The sequence below is a fragment of the Castor canadensis genome, chromosome 9 (genome assembly GCF_047511655.1).
Source record: "Castor canadensis chromosome 9, mCasCan1.hap1v2, whole genome shotgun sequence".
NCBI lineage: Eukaryota > Metazoa > Chordata > Mammalia > Rodentia > Castoridae > Castor > Castor canadensis.
The window spans coordinates 10204651-10225978 of NC_133394.1; the positions used below are offsets into that span (position 1 = coordinate 10204651).

General features: G+C 38.1%; 1 protein-coding gene across 3 annotated transcripts; it reads left to right on the forward strand.

Annotated features, from left to right (window-relative positions):
* The first annotated feature begins 694 nt into the window (after nt 1-694).
* Elmod2 (ELMO domain containing 2) lies at nt 695-20890 on the forward strand. Of its 3 annotated transcripts, XR_012435582.1 has the most exons (11): nt 695-849; nt 1894-2041; nt 3868-3896; nt 7087-7184; nt 8417-8546; nt 11193-11326; nt 12907-12975; nt 13662-13795; nt 14383-14463; nt 17219-18115; nt 18664-18800. XR_012435582.1 is itself a non-coding variant. In XM_020171472.2 (9 exons), the coding sequence occupies exons 2-9, from the start codon at nt 1900-1902 to the stop codon at nt 18807-18809; spliced, it is 882 nt and encodes a 293-aa protein (XP_020027061.1). In that variant the 5' UTR covers nt 695-849; nt 1894-1899; the 3' UTR covers nt 18810-20890. The 3 variants fall into 3 exon arrangements, 1 of the variants encoding a protein (XP_020027061.1); XR_012435581.1 differs by having other exon boundaries at nt 14383-18115; XM_020171472.2 differs by lacking the exons at nt 14383-14463; nt 17219-18115 and having other exon boundaries at nt 18664-20890.
* The last annotated feature ends 438 nt before the right edge of the window (nt 20891-21328 follow it).

Consider the following 21328-nt stretch of genomic DNA (forward strand, 5'->3'; position numbering starts at 1 on the left):
TAGTCCTAGGTACTCAGGAGGCAGAAATCAGGAGGATCGCAGATTGATGCCAGCCCGGACAAATAGTTTACGAGACCCTATCTCGAAAAAACCTACCACACAAAAGGCTGGTGGAGTGACTCAAGTGCTAAGAGTACCCAACCAGCAAGCATGAGGCCCTGAGTTCAAACTCCAGTAACGACACCCACCCCAAAATTCATATGCATAATTTAGTTCTTAAATCAAAAGTGAACAATTGAGGAAGGAACGCTTGACGAATTAAGTGTTAGACTATTTTATTATTACAGGAAAAAGTCCACACTTTTTTTCTCAGCATGCAGGGCTCTTGACTCAAGTTCCTTTTCGTCATCCATAAAGTGAGACTGACTTAAGATCGAATGCAAGTCACAGTGCTTTTGGAACCTTGCCGATGGAGGATTACCAAAAGCACACCGCTGCTTCTGGGCTCGGAGCCTGGAAGTACACGGTCGCGACGCGTTGCAACATTCAAAGTGAGACGCCTCCAGAGCAGCCTCAGAGGACCACGCTAGCGCTGGGCGTGGCTCCCCGCCGTCGTTGCCGGGGAAACCCTCGGGGCGTCTGGAGACTTGAGCACGCGCACTCGGGCCACTCTGCTCGCCCCTCCTTCAGCGTTTGCAATAGGCGGAGCGCGGGCCAATCAGAAGAGGCAGGAGGGGCGGGGCTCGCGGAGTCCCGGGAAGGCGGTCCCGCAACCTCCCGTCCTGACTTCCGGGTCGCGGTGTTTGCAGGGAGCTCTCCGCGAACAGGGTCGTTTCCGTTGCCGGCTGTTTGCAGTTGGGGAAACCGAGGCAGCTTCTGCTTTCCCCTTAGTTCTTCCGCTCCTGAGAGGTGGCTGCTGTTTTCTTTTCTCTCGTCCCGCGCTGCTTTCGTGCGGCTGCGCCGAGGGCGCGTGGCGTCCTGCGGAGAGTCCCCCGGATGCCCGGGCCGGCGGGGCTTTGTGCGAACCGTTCGCTCCCGTTCCCGGGCAGCGCGCGAGCGGCTCGACTCGCGCAGCGACGCCCCGAGGCCTGGGCGCCGCCGGGGCCGCGCGGCCCGCGCCGAGCTGCCTTTGTCCTAAGGAGCCCGTCCGCCCGGGGACTTCGAAGTGACAGGTCCCCAGGCCCCGGCGCGGGGCATCTGGAAGTGGGGGTGGTCAGCGAGCACTGTGTCTGCCCCCCGCACTTGCATCTCTCCCCTCCCGAAGAGTTTTCTTACGAGATCCAGATTTAGCTCTCGAGCCTGTAGGTTTAGGGCTTTTCTTTTGTTTTAACCTCTCAGTATTTCCACCTTTCACCTGTTGAAGGGACAATCATGAATTCGCCAGGATGTGAGCTACTCTGTTTGCAGCGTGGTTACATCGATTTGTAAGCCATTTGTATTGGTTTTGCTTGCTGGCATCAGCTGACTGTGGCACAGCTGTCACAGGTCACCCGGAGGGGCGAAGAGGAGTTTATTTTTACAAAAACGGTCCTGGGGTTGGGTGTATTGTTGCTTAGTTGAGATCCTCTTGTTCGTAAACTGTTTACTCCCAATTCTCAGGGAAGTTAAAGTAGGAAGCTAACATGAATATCATTATTTGGCAAAATGAAAACCATTCTAGCATTCTTTTAAGCCATTAAATAGCTTGGCTAAGTTCTTTGGATTTTTACAGTTAAAAGAGATAAATTGGCCAGGTGTCAGTAAACACAATCACAAAATAGACATAATGGGTTAATAGATAACATAATTTTAGACTTGGGGACTGAAGGTGTGGATCAAATGGTAGAGCTCAAACCCCAGTCTCACCAAAAAAAAAAAAGATAATTTGAGATTTGGTGAGTAGATAAGTTTTTTTTTCCGTTTTAAAATTAGATGTAAGGTCATTAAGCTTGTCTTACATATTTCCTTCTCCAGGAAAAGATGTTTATTTCTCTGTGGGAGTTCTTCTATGGGCACTTTTTTCGTTTTTGGATGAAATGGCTCTTACGACAGATGACTGGAAAATGTGAATTGCAGCGCATTTTTGATACCTATGTAGGTGCACAGAGGACACACAGGATTGGTAATGTTATTCAAAAAATATTAAAAACTGATAAAAATTTAACTCTTTTTTTTCTCACTTACTCATAGTGATGATATATGTTCCTTACATATTCCGAACAAGTCTCTTAAACCTGTTCCATAATCTTTGTTTATCTCTTTGATTTTTTTCAACTTAAAAATTGGATTGCTTTATAGAAAAGGAAACTAATTAATTCCACATCTGTACAAAGAGTGATCTAATCTGGCTCCTTAAATTTATCAGTAGTTCTTTGATTATATAGGTGTACCTATTTATGGAAAACTTTCTATAGTTCTATAATCCCTTTGAAGCTCTTTATACAAATGAATGATGGAAAGAATAAGTACCAATGGATCAGTCTAGATCCATTTTTATACTTAGCATCATTCAGCACTCTTTTAATTTTTTACTCTTATTTACAAAAGGGTAGTTATTAGGTGCTTAGTGTCTCCTTGAAAGATTGAGATCAGAATCTCACTTCAGCACCAGAGCCAGCAGCCACACTGATTATTAAACTCCTGAAATGTGACTGATCTGAATTGAGATGTGCTGTACCTGTCAAATACACACTGCATTTCCAAGTGTTTATAGGAAAAAGGAATGTAAAAATGTCTTACTAATCATTGTTCACATTCACTGCATGTTCATATTCATAGGTGATAATATTTTGGATCAATTAAGTTAGAATACATTAAAATTTATCTTTTTTTAACTCTAATGCTGCTATAGAAAACTTTATAGTACTCATTTAAGTCACATTTTGGCTGTCATTATGTGTTTGTTCTCTTACCTTTTAAAATATACCAGTTTTTCAGTGCTTATGCTCTAAATTTAGAGCACAGATAAGTGGGAGGTATGGCTTGCCGTTACTTTGTAGCCAGGGTGAGAAGACCTGGGAATGGCTGCCACTAAAGATGCTGTGTTAAATGGAAAATGCTGAATTAACCAGATCCTTTTTAGTGCTGATCAAGAGTGCTTGAGGCTGGGGGAGTGGGTGTTGGCAAAGGGAACCCTTATCCAAGGCGATATTGGAGGAATGACAGAAGCTGCCTTAGAGCTGCTGAATGATTGAAGTTTAATTAGTTTCCCAGTTCTCTTACAATTTAGGGCTGACTTAAATTATTGCCTGCTCTTTTGATTTGCCCTTTTGACTGCTCAGAAGAACAAAGTACAGCTTGATAAGAAATCTGCAGCGGTATTGGTTGGTGTTTTATAGTGTGGGGGAAGAATATACACTGAGGCTTTACTGTATGGCAAAAGCATTTTTCTTGCATTTTTTTAATTGCTGAGAAAAGAGAGGCCATTAGTAAATGTGCCAGACAAGTTTTTAATAGACTAATAAAAATGTGCTTGTCATTCTTGAAGCAGAAACCAAGAATGGCGAAGCTGGATTGCTCTTTGGCTCCTGGACAATTGGCCAGATAACCTGAAGTCTTTGCCCGTTTGTTCTTACACTTCTCCTTTGCTTGCACTGGAATCTAAACACTCTTTAAGGCTAAGAGATAATGAGAATGTAGGGGACCATTCACTGTAGTCTTCACATAAGTATCTCAGACCTGAGCTATTTGACACTTTGGGGTCTGCACAGAAACAGAAGATCCTGGGGACCTTTTTGACATGGTATGTTGTGTTTGTTTGAAATCTTTTGAATGATAGATATCTTCTTCTCTATAAAAACCGTTAAATGTTTGCAATACTTTCCATGAAGAAATAGTATCTTCTTCAATTGTGAAAGTAACTTACTAGTTGTTTGATATTTTTACTACTTGTCTATGAAATAATTCAGAAAATGCATGTAAGTGGTAACATTCTATTTTTTTTTTCAGAAAATTCCTTGACATATTCCAAGAATAAGGTAAGATGATATTAAGGTGGTAATTCTAGAAAACTCAGTATATTTTTTTCTTTAAAAAGAATGTTTCAATTTTAGAATTATTTTTAGTGTCCTGCTAGTATCTTTGCTGTAAAGAATATTGAGTGAAATTTTCCCTCTTTTCAAGTAATAATTCTTTTTTTGTGTGTGTTTCTCATGTACAAAGAAGGTCTTTGAATAATATGTCCTGTTAATTTTGCCTAGAGTCTGAAGTCCTCTTTTGTTTAGAATCTTAATGGGGCTTTCTAGACCCCAAATGCTTAGGAGTCTAGAAAGCTACCATGTTTCTGGTTCAAAAAATGTGCTTATTCCTTGTCCACCCACATAGTTTCTTTCATTGAAACTCGTGGTGCCATTTCTCCAAGGAATGATATAAATCCCAGCACTTGGACAAGTGCTGTATTTCAGATCCAGTTCAGCAGTTCTCAAACTTGAGCAAGCACAAGAATCTTCTGGAGTTGCTAAAACAGATTCCCAGGCCCCACCCCCAAGATTTCCGGTTGAATGCTGGCTTGGTTTCTGAGCTGTGCCCAGGTGCTGCTGCTGCTCCTCCTGGTGCTTGGGCACTGGTCTGGGGCTGCTCTTCGTGGTGGCTGCTCTCACTTCGCTCTACGCGAGGCATGTGCGCTTTCTAAACTGGCCACAAGGAAACCGTGCTTCAGAATGTCACAAACTTGAAACTATTTGGGCGCTGAACTCTAGGGAGAATTGTCCTGTGAAATGTGCTCTCTTGTAGCTTTGAAACTGCGATGAGAGTAAAACGTAAACGAAGTTCTTTTTTCTACATGCACAGTCCCCAGGAGTGTGTCCCTTCAGATACTTCCATACCTTTCTGCCTGGAGATGTACACACACTACTACCTCTGTCAGCTGGAACCCTTGTTAGCTCCTCTACTCTGCTCCGAGTCTACTGCTGCTCTTGCCTGGCTCACTGGTCCTCTTCAGCTCAGTGCTGCTTAGTTTCCAGACACGCTAGCACCAGCCTGCCTTAGGGCTTTGTGCTACTTCTGTTGAACTGGAAGGTTCTTCATGCAATTAAAGGCTTAACTCGCTTCCTCATCCTCAGGTCACTCATTTATAACCTTCAACCGTGAGCACTCTGACCACCCTCTCCTTAAAATGATACCGCTTGACTCTCCTATCCTCTTTCCTTAATTGTTTCACCATATTTAACTTTTTTGTTTTCCCATGTATTTACTTTTCTCCTGCCCAGAAGAAAGGAACAAAACCTGGTGGTTTTCATTTTTGTTGTTGTCCACCTATGTATCCCTAGTACCTGACACAGTGCTTAGAATATGCTAAGAACTCTGAATATTGAAGGGAAATATGAAAGAATAAAGAGTAGTGAGAAAATACTGTTTTTCCAGAAATATCCTTCTAGCATTTCTTTCATTTGCTAATTCACTTGAAAAAGTACTGAAATTGACAACTTCATATCATTGTAGTTACTAACAACTATACTTGCTTGTCACAGCATCTTTGGTCTTGGAAAAATTATGCCAAGCTTAAGTGAGCAGAACATAAGAATCTCAGTTTTAAAGAACCCAAGTAATTGTCAGTTCCTTAACCAAGGATTTGAATGACTACCATGTATTCAACATTCCACCAAGGTTTTTGGTACATGCAAAAGAAAGACTGGTATTGAGTGTAATTATAAGTAGGAGTTTAGAGAAGGAAGTGCATACGTGGACTAGAGTGTTTGGGGTTACCATAGTGGAGACAAGAACCATTCAGACAAATATAATAAATGAAAATCACAGTTCCGTTTCCTTCATGAGTGTAATTTACCACATCAAAAGAGTAAATTAGAAAAATACAATCATTTCAATAATTACTGTAAAACTGTTGACAGAATTCAATACTCATGATTAAAAACTCTCAAGTACCTAGGATAGTGAAAACTTCCTCAAGCTATTCAAGGCTACCTATGAAAAACCTACAGAAAGCATGACAGAAACGCTGAAATACTGGATGCTCACCACATTTGCTTTAGGGGCAAGTATGTTCAATCTAGTTTTATTCAGCATTGTGCAGGAGGCCCTGGCAATGCATTAACAAGAAAAACAAGTCTGAGATGCAATTGGATAGCAAGAAGTAACACTATTTCATTAATGCGTGACACAATTTGTGAGTCTGGAAAATCCTAAGGAGTCTACGGAAACTACTGGCCTTACTGATAAATGAATTTAACAATCACAGAGCAGAGCATATTCTATTAGCAACAAGCTTTTGGACAAGAAGAATGCCACTTACAGTAGCATCCAGAAACAAATTATTTAGGATTCCATTTATCCCTGTAAAAGATAAATAAGTTTTCTGCACTAAACTATTTGTGTGTATGTGTGTTGTATTTGGCGTTTGAACTCAGGGCCTTGTGCTATCTAGGCAGGCACTATACTACTGAGCCATACCCCCAGCTACACTAAAACTTTTGGAGGATGTTTTTGAGAAAAAGTAAAATGGAAAGATAAACTATATTCATTGATTGGAAGATTCAGAATTATGAAGATGTCATTTCTCCAATTGACCTATGGGTTCAGTGCAGTTCCAGTCATTATCCCAGCAAGCTATTTTGAATAGAGTGACATGCATATTCTAAGTTTATATAGAAATGGAAGGGACACAGAGTAGCCTGAATAATCTAAAAGAACTAAGATTTACATTACCTAACTTAAAGACTTTCTAGATAAATAGATATGATTGCAGTAGATGAGAGACCAGAAACATAAAAGGACATGTAATTTTTACCAGGTTGTGAAAGAAATTCTACAAGGAGAGAAGAAAGTTCAACAAATGATTCTGAAATAACAGGCCATCCACATGGGGCAAGAAAACAGCTCCCAGCTCCTATTTCTGCTTTTCTTTTATTAAAAACAATAACAACAAAAAGCTGAGCAGAGTGACACATACCTCTAATCCTACCATTCTGAGACAGAGGCAGAAATATTATGAGTTCTAGGCCTGCCTGAACTACCTAGCAAACAAACTTTGTCTCAAAGGTGTGTGGGGGGGTGAGGGGGTGATTTTTAGCTGTGGAGAAGATGTGCAACAAATTTGGTTTCCTTTTAAAATTGAATATCTGCTTTGTAAAGTTGATTAAATGCCTCAAAAATGTAATTCTTTTTCAACTATCAGGGATTTTTTTCTCATTCAGCTTTCTTCCATAATAATAGGTTTTACAGAAAGCAACACGAGTTGTTGAGGATGAAGTGGACAAATGTGTTGAAGGTATAATGAAGGAGAAGAATATTAACCCTGAGAAGGATGTCAGGTGTGTTGCTTTCACATTTTCTTCTGGGTTATACATTTACAGCCTGTAAGGTATAGAGCTTACATGCAGCTGTAGAGCTTCAGAGGCGAAAGATTTTTGATGATCTAATTCAACCCTCTCATTTCACTGAGCAGTTGAGGTCCAGAGTGGTGAGTGTTAGACATTGGGGTAAAGCCTGTGACTCTAGGTTCCCAGTTCAGTACTGATGCCAGCATGCCATCTGCGTTCTTCAAGGTAGTATGTCATTACTCTACCAAAGTTAAATAACTCTGGCTACCTTGTTCTTCAGAATTCAGTTCCTGTGCCCTTCTCTAGCCAGGTCCTTCCTGGCTCCTCCAGTGTGAGTCAGGTGTGTTCCTCTGTCCTCTCACAGGGCTCTCTACCCTTATTTAACCACTGCTGTTGTCCATATGTGATGTGCTCTTGTTCCACCAGAAGAGGCAAGTAGCATGCTAGATTGGTACACTGCAGAGCTCGTATGCTATACCGAGGGATTTAGGTGTTATTTTCTGTGTTTTAAGCAAACAAGCTACATGTCAGATACGTATTTAAGGAAGATGGAGGGGAGATTTGGGGATGAGGGAGGCTGACAGAGGAATAAAGATGGAACAGTTAGGAAAGTTGAGTTAGGAACGAAGTGACAAAGCCATACATACAGCAGGGGAAATAGTGACTTGAGGATTGCTTTGAGGGACATATCAGAGAGAAGGTCAGGGCTTGGGGGACCTTTTGCTGTGTGTATATTGACAAGAGAGGAAGATAAGAATTTAGAGGGTCCTAGCTTAGAGAATTAATAGAGTTAGAGACTCAAGACTCACTTCAGCAAAGATAAGTTGTTGGGGAAACTGAGATAACTTGTTAGGGAGCTACTTGTTGTATATATACTTGGAAAACTAGGTATGTTGGTCGTATGTGTCAGTAAAGATTTGGGAATATTTGGGATTCCCCAGAGAAAATATGAGAAGAAGACAAATCCTTATAATCTCAGAGATTGTGATTCATACCACATCTTGCTGTCTTTCCAGACCCTGTTTGATCATGGCCTGCAGAATACTTTTTATAATGTTTGGTGTTTAAGGAGACTCTTGGTGCTTTTTGTGTTAAACAAAAAGTTAGGAAATGCTTTCTGTGTACACACATGACCACAGACTATGGAAGGCATTGCTTTATTATAATGTATAATTTAAAAAATCATATTATAATTTTAAAAATCATATTGTTATCATTTTCAGTTTTAAAATCTGCATGAGAGCGTGCTTACTGCAGATAGCTGGCTATAAACAGCTCTTCTTGGATGTAGAAAGTGTGAGGAAGAGGCCATATGATTCTGATAATGCACAACATGAAAAGCTGCTCCTGAAGGTAAGTCTTTGTTTTCTGTGTTGGGAGTTGTTGAACACTGGAAAAATAAATCTTGATCTGATAAGGGTCTGTGAAGATTCTAGATGCTTAATCAACCGTCTGGTTTCTTTGCCCATTGGGGAATTTTATTGTGTTAAGTTTCATTGATAGGAAAGATTTTTAGTCAGTAATTTTTATAATTTTCTGATAACCATCATTAAAATCTAGTCAAATGAATTTCATTTTAATTCTTTTAATTTTGGAATAAATTATGAATCTATAAAGGATGACCTGTTCAACCAAAAAGTCCACAATCCCCAGGTTTTACCCTGCTTTTTATATAATTTGGACTATATTCAACATTTTTTTTAGCTACTCTCAAATCAAACTGTGAACATGAATTTCCTTTTATAGGTTGTTATATCAGATCTTTTTGGATTTATGGAATGTTAATTGCCAAAAAGTGCCACAATAGATTTAAATAAGAAAGTGAAAAATTTACTTAGAACTGTCCTATTTCTTGTTACTGAAGTATATTTATGCTTCATAAGGCCAATGAGGTATAATTAAAATGTATTAGTCTTAGACTAAACTACAGATTATCTATCTAGTCCCTTTGTTTTGGGGGTAAAGGCAATGGAGTGATTCACATTAGATACTGGAAGAGAGCTGAGTTTCCTGCCCATCCTGTGTACCTATCAATTGTGTCTCAATGGTTACATAACTGTTGCACTTGAAGTCAGGAGTTTTTTTAACCAGAAGTACTGTGGAAAGAAACATTGACAGTATCTAAGGAACAGTAAGAGATGAGTTTAAAATAGAAATAGTATAAAAAGCATACTTTACCTAATTGTAAAATTAAACTATAACTTGATTTTGCAAAATGTGGATAATAAAAATAGGCATGTCAAAGGACTGTGTGTGGATTGAATTTTTATATATGAAGTGTTTCAAATAGTGCCTGGCACTCACAGGATTAGCTCTGTGTCTGTCCTCAGGGTCATCACTGTTTTCTTAATTTCAGAGTCTATTCAATACCTTACCTCTTGAAGCCTTCTAATCCAGGGAATTCTTTCAGTAATTCATTATGAAATTCATTCCTGGGTGGAGAGCCCATTGCTGGCAGTGACTTACCCAACACACACACTCAGCAGTCTTCCTGGGTAAAGCACTATGGAATCCATGTTGCTTTAAGTATCGTGCAAGGACCACCTTCAGTAGACATAACCACTGTGTAATAATAGATTGCAAAGATTCGCCTTGCCCCTGTGAGATCAGAATCCCCAGGGGTGGAGCCCAGAAATTTGTATTTATGCATATTAAATATTGAGTACTAGTGTTTATACTGCAGCCCTCTCCACATCACACACTTAATTATTGCCGTAGTCAATGCCCTGCTGACTTCAGGGGAGATGCTTCTGTGAGCAAATCACATGCAATGACAAAAGTGGTAGGAACAAGAAAAAGCCCAGTGTAGTGATTGGATATAGCTTCAGAGCCTGAGTCCTGGTCCTGTTTTAAAAGATCATAAGTATTCACGTTTTAGTAACAGAATACCTCTTTTGTTAGGAGTCCTATTTCAACAGTGCCTGAAATAATACTGAAATGAGGGGAATGCAAATGTTTCTGTTTTGCAAGTTTTCACAGTTTTGGTTTTTTTTTTTTTTTCCCCCCGGCAGCACTGAGGGGTTGAGCTCAGTACCCCATGTCTCCTAGGCAGTAGCTCTGCTGCTTGAGCTCTGCCTCCCCAGCCAGCCCTTTTTGCTTTTGGTTATTTTGAGGTAGTCTAGCTTTATGTAAGCATTGGCTGACCTGGACCACAGTCCTCCTGTTTACAGTCCCACATAACTGGGGCGACAGGCGTACCCCACCACACCCAGCTTTTATTGGTTGAGATAGGATCTCATGAACTTTTTCCCTAGGCAGACCTTGAACCATAATTCTCCCAGTCTCTGCCTCCCAAGTAGCTAGGATTATAGGCAAGAGCCACTGTATCTGGCCAAAAACTTTTTTTTTTAATCAACTGCTGTTTGATGACTTAAGATACTGAATTTTGAAAGTGACTAAATTTTCTTAACTTTATTCTGCATTGATTAGTTTGTTGGCATCTAACATTTGATAGTTCTTAAATCCTCAGTGTTGAGAGATTGTATTTACTAAAGCTAGTCGGTTGTTTCTTTTAAAACTGAAAAATCTTGAAATAGTGATTATATAGATTGGAATATTATCAGTGTCATTTATTCATGATTCCCTCCCTTCAACCTATTTTCTTTTTTGCATTAGGGATTCATCATCCACCACTATATAATAGAGCCTGTTTAAGAATATGAGAACAGTTGCCTAGTCCTGTATTCTTCTCAAGCTGTTTACCAATTCTAGTACATGTTATTGATTCGTAAAAAAGACATCTCGTTTGTTTAGATTTCTGTGTACTATGTGCTTGCTACCTTTCCAAAATTTATTCTTTAACCTTTGTAGTTGGAATAATAAGTTACCTTATTTGGATAATTGAAAAGTTTTCTAAACGTAGTCTTTGTTGAACTTATGATTCGTGTACAAAAGTTGTTTGAATGTATTCACTTACTAACTACGTAAGCTATGAGAAGAAAATTATCTTGGTAAATGAAGAACATCACTATCACGTAACGTGAAAGCATGTTTGTGCAGCTTTGGAATCTTCTGATGCCCACGAAAAAGCTGAAAGCAAGAATCTCCAAGCAGTGGGCTGACATTGGTTTCCAGGGTGATGATCCCAAAACAGACTTCAGAGGCATGGGCATACTCGGATTAATCAACCTTGTGTAAGTGAGAATAAGCTTTCTCTTCTTCTCTGTGGTTCATTGATTACATGTAGTTAAATTCTAGTAAGAATTGCTTCACACATCTCAGAATTTTAGTAGCTGCAGTGCTTGCATTAGCTAAGGTGCTGATGAAACAGATCATTGTGTGAACGCTTCCTTTACTTACCACTACTTTCCTCTCCTTTCTCTTCCTGACCTCCTTTCCTATGCCTCTTAAAAATTCTTTGCACTCTTTCCTTACTGTTATTATCCTCTTGTTTCTCTTGGGGCTCTGATTCCATTTGGGGAAATACAGCCAGATAAGATGGTAAAGTCTCCTCGCATGCGTCCTTGACTTGCATAGTGCTTTTTTCTTTAATAGTGATGACTGGGCACAGGATGAAATCCTGTAGTATGCAGCTAAGTCACAAGTGATAACCAAAACTCTTTTAGAAAATAACTGGAAGATTAATTTCCTCCTATATGGATATGCAAATGTAGGTTCAAGTGATTGAATCTGTGGATTCTGATTCACAGACTAGAAAATATCTAGGATGGGAAGAATTATTCAAACTGGATAATTATGTGAAAAAATAAATTCTAAAGTTAAACTAAGTTTGGCTCATATTGAAAAAAAATATCCGTCAACACGGATAAGGCAGTAGGATTGAAAATTGAAGACAGTAGGATTTGAGTATTTACACTTTTTTAAATTATGAGAGTAACTTTTGTAATACTTAAATTTTATAAGCATTTAAGTGCTCTATAATTCTAATTCTGAGAGGTAAAAATTAATTGCAAAAAAATTATTTCTTAGCATCCATCAAAAGAGTATTTAGGTAATAGGTAATAGGATTTGGTAGAACTTTAAGTGACTTACAGATATTTTCACTCCAGTTATAATTGGTATCATTTGAAAAATGACCCAGATTCACATAGCAATTATTTGAGTGCCAGCAGTGCACTAGAAATGACCAAAACCCATAAAATTAGCTCCGATTCCTCTATGATGTTTGTTGTGCTGTATATGGAGCTATGACCTTCAGGAGCCAAATACAGAGTAATGTAACAGGGAGGCTCTTAAAACACCCCAAAGTAATTTATAATTTTTAAATTTCTTGGCCTTTGTCATGTAATCTCTTAAGATAGTTTCTTTTTTTTTTTTCTTTTATTCATATGTGCATACAAGGCTTGGGTCATTTCTCCCCCCTGCCCCCACCCCTCTTAAGATAGTTTCTTGGTTTGAAGGCTAGTTGGTGGTTTGATAAATAACAAGACTTTAGATGAATGAGTGGAAGGCAGGTGTAGAAGGAAGGATGTTGTGTGGAAAATGAATTCAAGGGAAATGGAATAAATCTGAGCAAATGAGGGAAAAGCCACAGTACAGTAGAAGAATCTGCCAGGAAAAGCCAAAAATGTATGAAGGAAGGAAGGCGGGGAGAGGAAGGGGAGGAACAGTGGAGAGAAAAAATAAAGGCAGTAAGAAATTCAGTGTAGATTTTGTGAAGATTAGTTTTCCATGCTAATGATAGCAGTTGCTTCTGGATCTTGGTTTGAATGACATATGCTCATTTCATTGTTTTTTCTTTGAACTTTCTTAGATATTTCAGTGAAAATTATACCAGTGAAGCCCATCAGATTCTGTCCCGCTCAAATCATCCAAAATTAGGGTAAGCTGGGCAAGCATTAAAGAAATGAATCTCTCCATTTAAGATGATTAGACAACTATGAGTTTAAAGGTATTCTTAAAATAGATTATTTTAAATAATAGTAACTTTATAAAGGTTATTGTATGAGACATTTTTAAGGGAAATGTGATCATAAATTATATTTGTATATACTTTTGTCACAGGTATAGTTTATAAAATGAGGTTAAGGGCCTTTTAGATTTGACAATAGGAATAGAAAATAATTTTGAAATAGGAATAGGAAAATCAGAAGTACCTTTCAAAATTATAATGTGAAATGCAAATTAAGGTCATTTTATTACATTATCACGATTTTTAATTGTGATGATTTAAAAATCATGATAATGTTAGATCATAAAAATAAATGCCTTGGTAATGGAGAAGAAAATGCAAGATTATCCAGTAGTTTAGAAACCAATGAGATTTGGTGAATGTAGTTCTCTTTTTGGTTTTATGTGTCACATGAATAGAGCTTTATTTTTATTTTTTTGGCTTCTATCCAGAAAATCAACAGCTTTAGAAAAAAGTTTTGAATCCATTTTGGTTTTTCTTAATGTATAGAGATTATCATAAAGTCAAAGTCACTTTTTCCTAATTTCTTCCACAATTTTAAATTTAATTTCTGAGCTATCTGGCTAGCTGTTGTAACTATAATGTTTCTGACATAGGTATTCTTATGCAATAGTTGGGATCAATCTCACAGAGATGGCTTACAGCTTGCTGAAGAGTGAGGCGCTGAAGTTCCACCTCTACAACTTTGTTCCAGGCATGCCCACACTGGAACACTTTCATCAGTTTTACTGTGAGTACCAGGATGAGCAAGCACTGGATCTCACCAAGAGAAATTTTAAACCATTAGGAGGTCTTACTATGTATTGTAATCTAATATCTGTATCAAGTGTAAAACCTATCCTTACCATTTTATTATTTAGGGTCCTTGAAAGCCAGAGAAATAATGGAAGATGGGACCCTAAAAGCATTTTTTTTTACATCACTTTCTATATTTGCTGACAAAAAAACAATGCAAATTTAGAATTCATGCAGTTTTTCTGTAGGCAGTCATTTCCCAATCAGATACAAAATGAATTTTCCCCCTTGAATACTGGCTAATGAATGCTGTGGGATCAAGTAGCATTTGCAGGTTATTTTTTGTTACTCTTTGTAAAGAAAATCAATTTAAAGAAACTTTTCACCCCCTTTTTTCAATGTCAGATTTTCTTAATTTAGCAGTTGTCATAATCACTGTACTGTAGTGATAGTTAAAATGGTTTGATTGAATGAATCCATCTTCTGAAGCTATTGCTCAGAAGCAAAGAGTTCAAATCTAGCTTAGCTTCACACTCTAGTTTTCTCAGGGTTTTTTTTCTTTTTTTCTTTTTTTGTCTTTAGAATGTCCGTTGCATGTTGGTCAGATATGGGAAACGATTTAGACTATAAATGGCCAAATCATAATTTCAACCACCATTGAAGGTATCATCCATGGCTCCCTTTGCCACACCCTATCCCACCTTTACTTCAACCCTTCAGTTTCCTCTACATCCTAAATTTCTCTTGAATTTGTCTACTTTCCATCCCTTTGTAATAGCGTGACAGCAGGCCTTTGTTACTAGGTTACTATAGTAGCCTTTTAATACTGTCTGAATGTCTGACTCTCCACACTGGAAGTATAGTTACTTAAAATGAAAATTAATCATTTTAGTCCACTGTCCAAAATTTTTCAGAGGGTCCTCATTACAAGGCTCTGCATAATCTGAACCTTGGTAACCTTTTCAGAATTACTTTTGGCTACCCACCAACCCCCACGGTCTAACGTCTAGGCAACTGGTAAATACGGCACTTTGACTGCACCTTTGGAGTTGACACTCAGTGGGGAGCATTGCTCCTGCTCCCTCTTTTCTTTTCAGATGGTGCTAGCTCATCTTTCAGTTACCTGTTTCTCGCCTGTTCTCTGTTGGAGTGCTCCCAAAGACTACAGAGCTGCCTCAGTCTCTCCCATTCACTCACTCACTTGCTGCATGCCAGATGCTTTTCTGGGCATGAGGGATATGGCAGAGAGTAGGGGATAATCCCTGCAGGTGTGTAGCTTTCCTCTTTAAAAATAAATTCGAATATTCTCTTTGTGCAGCTTTCATCTCCAGACCCCACTCCATTTCTCTCCTCCCCTTCATCATAAAACCTGTACAATAAGTGCTGTTTTCACTTCTGTACCTCCAGTTTTGTCTCACTGCAGCGTGTGTTCTCTCTCCACTGCTCTGAGAAACTGAGTTTCTCAGTGTTTTTTGATGTCAAATACAGTTGCCTTGACTTTCCTTCATGTTATTTGATGCTTTTGCAGCAGTAGGCATCAGTGGCCCTTCTTCGTGAAATATCCTGGCTTTTCTTCTGCCCTGCTAGATTTTCTGTAGATATCCACTCCATGTCTATGTGTAGGAGCACTGCAGAGCCAGACCCTGGGCCCACATGGTTCTCCCTGAGTGACCTCATCTGATCCCTGGTTTGCGATGCATCTGTGTACTAACAGGGCCAATGTGTACAGCTCCTGCCCAGCCCAGCACTGTGTCTGGACCCTTTGTTTTTTTTTTTAATGGGTAAGGCTTAAGGTTCCTGTGGTTGTGGTTATCCAAGTCTTCTGATGAAGGGATACATAGGTTTCTAGATTCTTAAGGAGCAACTTTGATGATTCTACTGTGAAGGTTCTTCACAGGCAGAAGAGCTTTCCTGTGCCATCCCAAGATCATCGTATTTTATTTAAATAGCCTCTGGCCCTTCCTCACTGTACTAGGGAAGCTGGCTGCATTCCACACCTGCCCTTAGAGATGAGTGACTAAGCCAGCCGTATGTGATGGTTCATACCTGAAATCCTGACCCTCGGAAGGCTGAGTGAGGCAGGGGATCACAGATTAAGGCCAGCTGCATAGTGAGACCCTGTCTCAAAAAGCAAACAAAAAGCTGGGCATGATAGTACATGTCTATAATCCTAGCACTAGGGAGGCTGAAGTAGGAAAATCTCACGTTGGAGACTGGCCTGGGCTAAGAGCAAGACTCTGTCTCAAAAAAACCAACCAAATAAATAAAGAAAATACAACAGAACTGTCTGGGAATAATCCCAATGTGTCTACCTGTAAGTATATACTGGGTGACTGTGTTTGTACTATGATCTGAGAAGAACACCTTCCCCTCACTGAGCTTTAGATCAGACATTTTACTAGATTTCCATTTAGATCTGCATCTCTCCATCCTGCTGTCTCTTCTCTTTCACCTCATTGTCGTGAAACTGGTTATTTACCGTCACTTGTCTTATTTGATTTCCTGTCCTAAATTTATTCACCTTTTTAGCATGGTGCCTAAACCCCTAGATTTTGCTAACTTGCCTTTGGTATTGTTTTCTCTAGTGAAATATGTCCCCTGTTTAATACCACCTATAACATAAGACAAATTTAATAAGAAACAAACCAAAAACTCCCTAAACAAGCAATTTAATATATTTAAATAAATACAGGAGGATGATAGATAGGAAAGCAGTAAAAAATGACCTCTGTTTGATCCTTTTTCCTTAAAGAGTGGTAACTTGAAGCTCCCTGGGGACTGTTGGTCTCCAGTGCCCTCAACACGAGCATTCAGTTACCTCTTGTCTGGAAAGTGCATAAAAGTCATATCCAAGATGGAAAGGCCATTGTACTACCATTTCAGTTGCTTCTTCCTGTCAGTTCAGATCCATCAGAGCTGAGAATCATCCTGGAAACAGTGATGCTGTGACTTTCAAATTTCTCAAAACATTTAAACACACACACACCACACACAGATACACACACACACACACGTATACACACTGACCCCTTTTAAGCAGAAGTTTCCAAAAATGATTTTCATTTCCCGTATCAGTGGATGTTTCCTGTCTTAATTAAGGCTCTGCTTTTCTTCACAGAAGGAGCCCATTCTAACTAGAAGAATAACTTGAAACTTTGGCTTTTGAGTACACACACATTTTGCTGTTATTGGAGGAATAGCCCAAGTAGTTTGCACAAGTCAGTTCCAAGCTCGTTGTTTCTGCCCAGAAGAAAGAACTACAAACAAACTAGCTTTCCATTTTTTTTTTTTCTCTGCAATCTGCCTTCATTTCTCTTTTTCCCTTTATTCCCCTACTTTTTTTGTTTGTTTGGTTTAATCTGTGTGGGAGAGGCTGGGCACAGTGAGTGGTAACTTATCCCCATTGTCACTTTCTTAGCATCTAAACTGTGAACAGGATCCACCATCAGCCAGGGAAGCTGCTGACCAGTGGCCTTACAAGAGGGATCCCAGGACCTCTACCTTCCAGCTATTACTGTCTCCATTCTAATTTTTGAAGGCCATGGTTTTAACAGGACTTCTGGTTTGGTGGGTTCCAAAAAAGCACCTTAAGTTTTTATAACCAAGAAGTTATACCTTCGTAAGTTTATTGAGGTAAAATTTATGTACCACAAATTCACGCATTTTAAGGAATGAATCCAATGAGTTTTTGTAAATTTATCGGTCAGCTGTCATCATTACCCAGTTTACATTTTTGTCACCCCTGTACGACCCTTCATATCCATTTGCTGTTTAGCCCCTTTTCTCTGTTTTCCTTATTTTTAACACTGACAGTAGAAATATGCAAGAGATTTTTCGTTTAGAAGTTTTCTCTGGTAATTTCTATTGACACTCACCTCTTAGAGTTAAGTTTGGAGTCTTTAACCAAGATGGCTCTGCCAGCTTCCTAGAGTTTTGATACTCTTTGTTCCTACAGATTTCTGATGCCTTATTAAATCAGCTTAGCTATTACAGTCTTAGCTCTTCAATCAGTCTTTCTCAGACAGCTCGTTCACATTGTAGACCAACAACTTCACTCTGACAACAAGAGTTTCTAGTGTTTGAGCAGTTCGTTCCAGGCCTAAGTATATGGGCCACATTACTGATGTTTATGAAAGAGCAGTCTACAGATCATAAGAAGGAAAATAACAGCCGGAAATACTAAAACAAATGGTATACCATAAGTTTTGTATGGCTATCTGATTTTCTTTCTTACCTAGAATAATCGTCTCCAATTTTTTTATTGTATGTGTCTGTCAGTGTTTTGGAGGTGGAAATGAAGGCGAACACAGACTTGGTTTGTATATTTATGGATAATAACTATCCATATTTTATTGTCCTAATGTATGCACAAAGTACAATTTAATTATAGGTAGAAAATAATATTTATAAATAATTGCAAGATTGTCATTCTTAGCCCATCTTTTGGAACCAAGACGCAGATAGTATTTTCCAGAGACTTCATTCTTTTATTTTCTTATATATCCTGGTTGTCAAAACTGTTTCATCAGGTGTAAAGGGATTAATCTGAAATCTTTTTAAAACTGACCTTGCAAAGTAATGTGTAATATTGAAATGTTCAGGTTCCTAACTATTAATGTTTGCTTTATGAACAATCTTATCAAAATGGAATAGCCATGTTTTTTTCTCATACTAGACAATTGTGATAATCTAGCCACACTTAGTTTGAAGTCATTGACTTCTTCCCCTGTTTAGCTGAAATAAGTCATTTTCATCTCTTACTGAAAATAAATATACTAACATGGATTTTAAAAGGTGGTTATGTATTTGCTAAAAATGGTTTTAATATTGAGGATGATATGTTTTGTTTCTCTTTAATTGCAGGTTATCTTGTCTATGAATTTGACAAGTTTTGGTTTGAAGAAGAACCAGAAAGCATTATGTATTTCAACCTGTATAGAGAGAAGTTTCACGAAAAGATTAAAGGACTGTTAATGGATTGCAATGCAGCACTTACTTTAAAAATATGAACCATTCATAGTATCTTCTATTTCTACCACATTTTGCACACACAACAGAATTTATATGTTGTAATAGAAATTATTTGATCAATTACACTCTTACGTATAATTTCCTACAAAATACTTCAGAAATTCTATTTAAGAAAGCTAGTGGACAATCAGTGTATGTTTACAATTGTTTATACACTGTTCTCCAAAGGTACCTTATCCTTCCAAAGACCCCCTCTGTAGAGTCCTGTGAACTTCAGTTTGGAACTTGGAACTTAACCTGTTAGTGTAGAAGTATAAATCAGGTATTAATGTTAAATTGGTTGGTTAAGTGGTATACAAATCAGTTTTCATGTTCATGTGTTGTAACTATCAAGTTGGTATCTTTCTCAAAGCTTTTTGGGATTTGTTTGTTTAGTCTGGAAGTGGATGTTTTTAGTTGGCTTTGTCCTTTTTGTTTTTCCTTTTAGACAAATAGCAAGAACAGTTCTGTGACTTTCTCTGTCTGCCTCTCACTCACTTGTCATAATGCCACATCATAGTAGCAATAGTAGCATAGGTGTCAGAGAGGGTGAACCATCATGGCCTCCTTTTTGGTTCCTCTGATTATTGAGCATAACAGAAAATGAGAGAATGACAGTATTAGTGACAAGCTTTTTTGTTTTAAAATATCCCAGTATTACTTTAAGGTTTAAAGACATTTTGTTCATCCTGAGTATTCACTTTTTACTGATTATAGACAAGAACCTTACTTAGTTAGTGCTTTGCTGTGAGGACCGCTACTTACGTGTTTATGAAAGGGAATGTATTTGCTAAGAAAATCTTAGTTGTATTCAAAAGACACTGTCCTTTAAAATAAAACTGCCCTTGAAACTTAAGAAGAAGACCTAAAACTTTTTGTAAATTTCAGTTAAACATTGGTTTGACTGTTAACTTTTGCTTCTCTTTGCTGTGACTCCATAGTGTTTCTGGATGATGTGTGGACCTTATGTTAACAGTCTGTGGGATTCTCAGTAGCTTGAGGATGAGGACTGTGCATTTAGTATAGCTTTATTCTCTAAATTCTCAGGAGAGCAGCAAGTGCTGTCAGGGGTTATATGTGATGAGGTCTAATGGGGATGATTTCTTCTGGGTGTATTTTAGACATTTGTGCTCACAACAAACCCGAAAGAGCACGAAAGTAGGAAAGTCCATCTGATTAGTTACCAAGTTCTCCCTAAATCCTACAGAAACCCACTTGTTAAAAATCAGAATTTAATCTAAAATATGGTATTTGTATACCTTTTAAAGTGGTCTACATTAGTGTTTAAGGACTGGCTTGTATGTGATATGCAAGACTTTGTACTTTTCTACTATTTGCGCACTCTTCAGATTTGTCTGAGAGAAGGGTGGTCAGAAAGGTCCTGTCAGGAAATAGTGGATGCTGTGTTCTATAGCACACACATTAAAGTGCACGCATTAAAATTAGTTTTCTCAATAAGAAAAAAGCTATTTTTAAAACTTGATTCATTTTATTATAATAGTAGCAATTTAGCTTTTCAGTGTTTATAAGAATTTAATAACTGACTTCTTGTAGGAGACTTCTCACCCTTGGTAATATCTTTATTCTGTTTTTTATTTTTGATGTTTTCATGCTTTATCATCCAATAGAGTTTTATAATTTGTAGCAAAATTCCTAACAAGGATGAGGTGTTAACCATTGATGCTTGTTATATTAAGTTGTTACTCTTCAGTGGGAAGCAATTCTGCCAGTCTTTAATTTTTGTTCTGACTATACTTACCTTTGTATTTTGATTGTTAAACAGCTGAAATCTTGAACTGATTTAAACCTTTATCAGTATGATTAATAAAAGACAGCTTCAAGTATGAAAGGGGAAAACTTTTAAGTAATTAAGTTTTTCCCCTTCTAGGGAGGGAAAAAAACTCTTAATGATGTTAAGAAAATGTCCTTATAAATTGTTCTCAATAATATGTTCCTTAAATCCACCTCTGTTTGTACACTACAGATATTGTTTTGTTTTGCTTTATTTATTATTAACCATTTCAGATAATTCTATAACAAATTGATCCAAAAGCCACCAATAAAATCAAGGATTTGATAAGTCTGGAGTCCAGTTTGTCACCAGTTGTATATTAGAATGTAACATGAGCCTCTGACTTACATGTCATAGTGACGTTATTGCTTCCGCCTTCCTACTTCCCCTTGCTTTCAACATGTATGCTAGAATTTTATGTAGTTTTAAAATCCATATTTAGAATGGTACCTGTCTGCGGCCATACCACCCTGAACGCGCCCGATCTCGTCTAGAATGGTACCTGTTTCTACAACTAGTAAAGGGCCAAAGTAGTGATAGACTATTGTGGCACTGAAGTAGGAAAATTATGTTAATTTTAGCATCGAAAAGTAGAATTGATGTGGAAATGAAATTTTGATTGTGCCAGTGACAAGAATGGTCTAAAAATACATTTATGACATTTACAGGTTGAATATTTTCTGAAAGACAATCTTTAAAGAGATGGGAGAAATCAGAGGGTGTCAG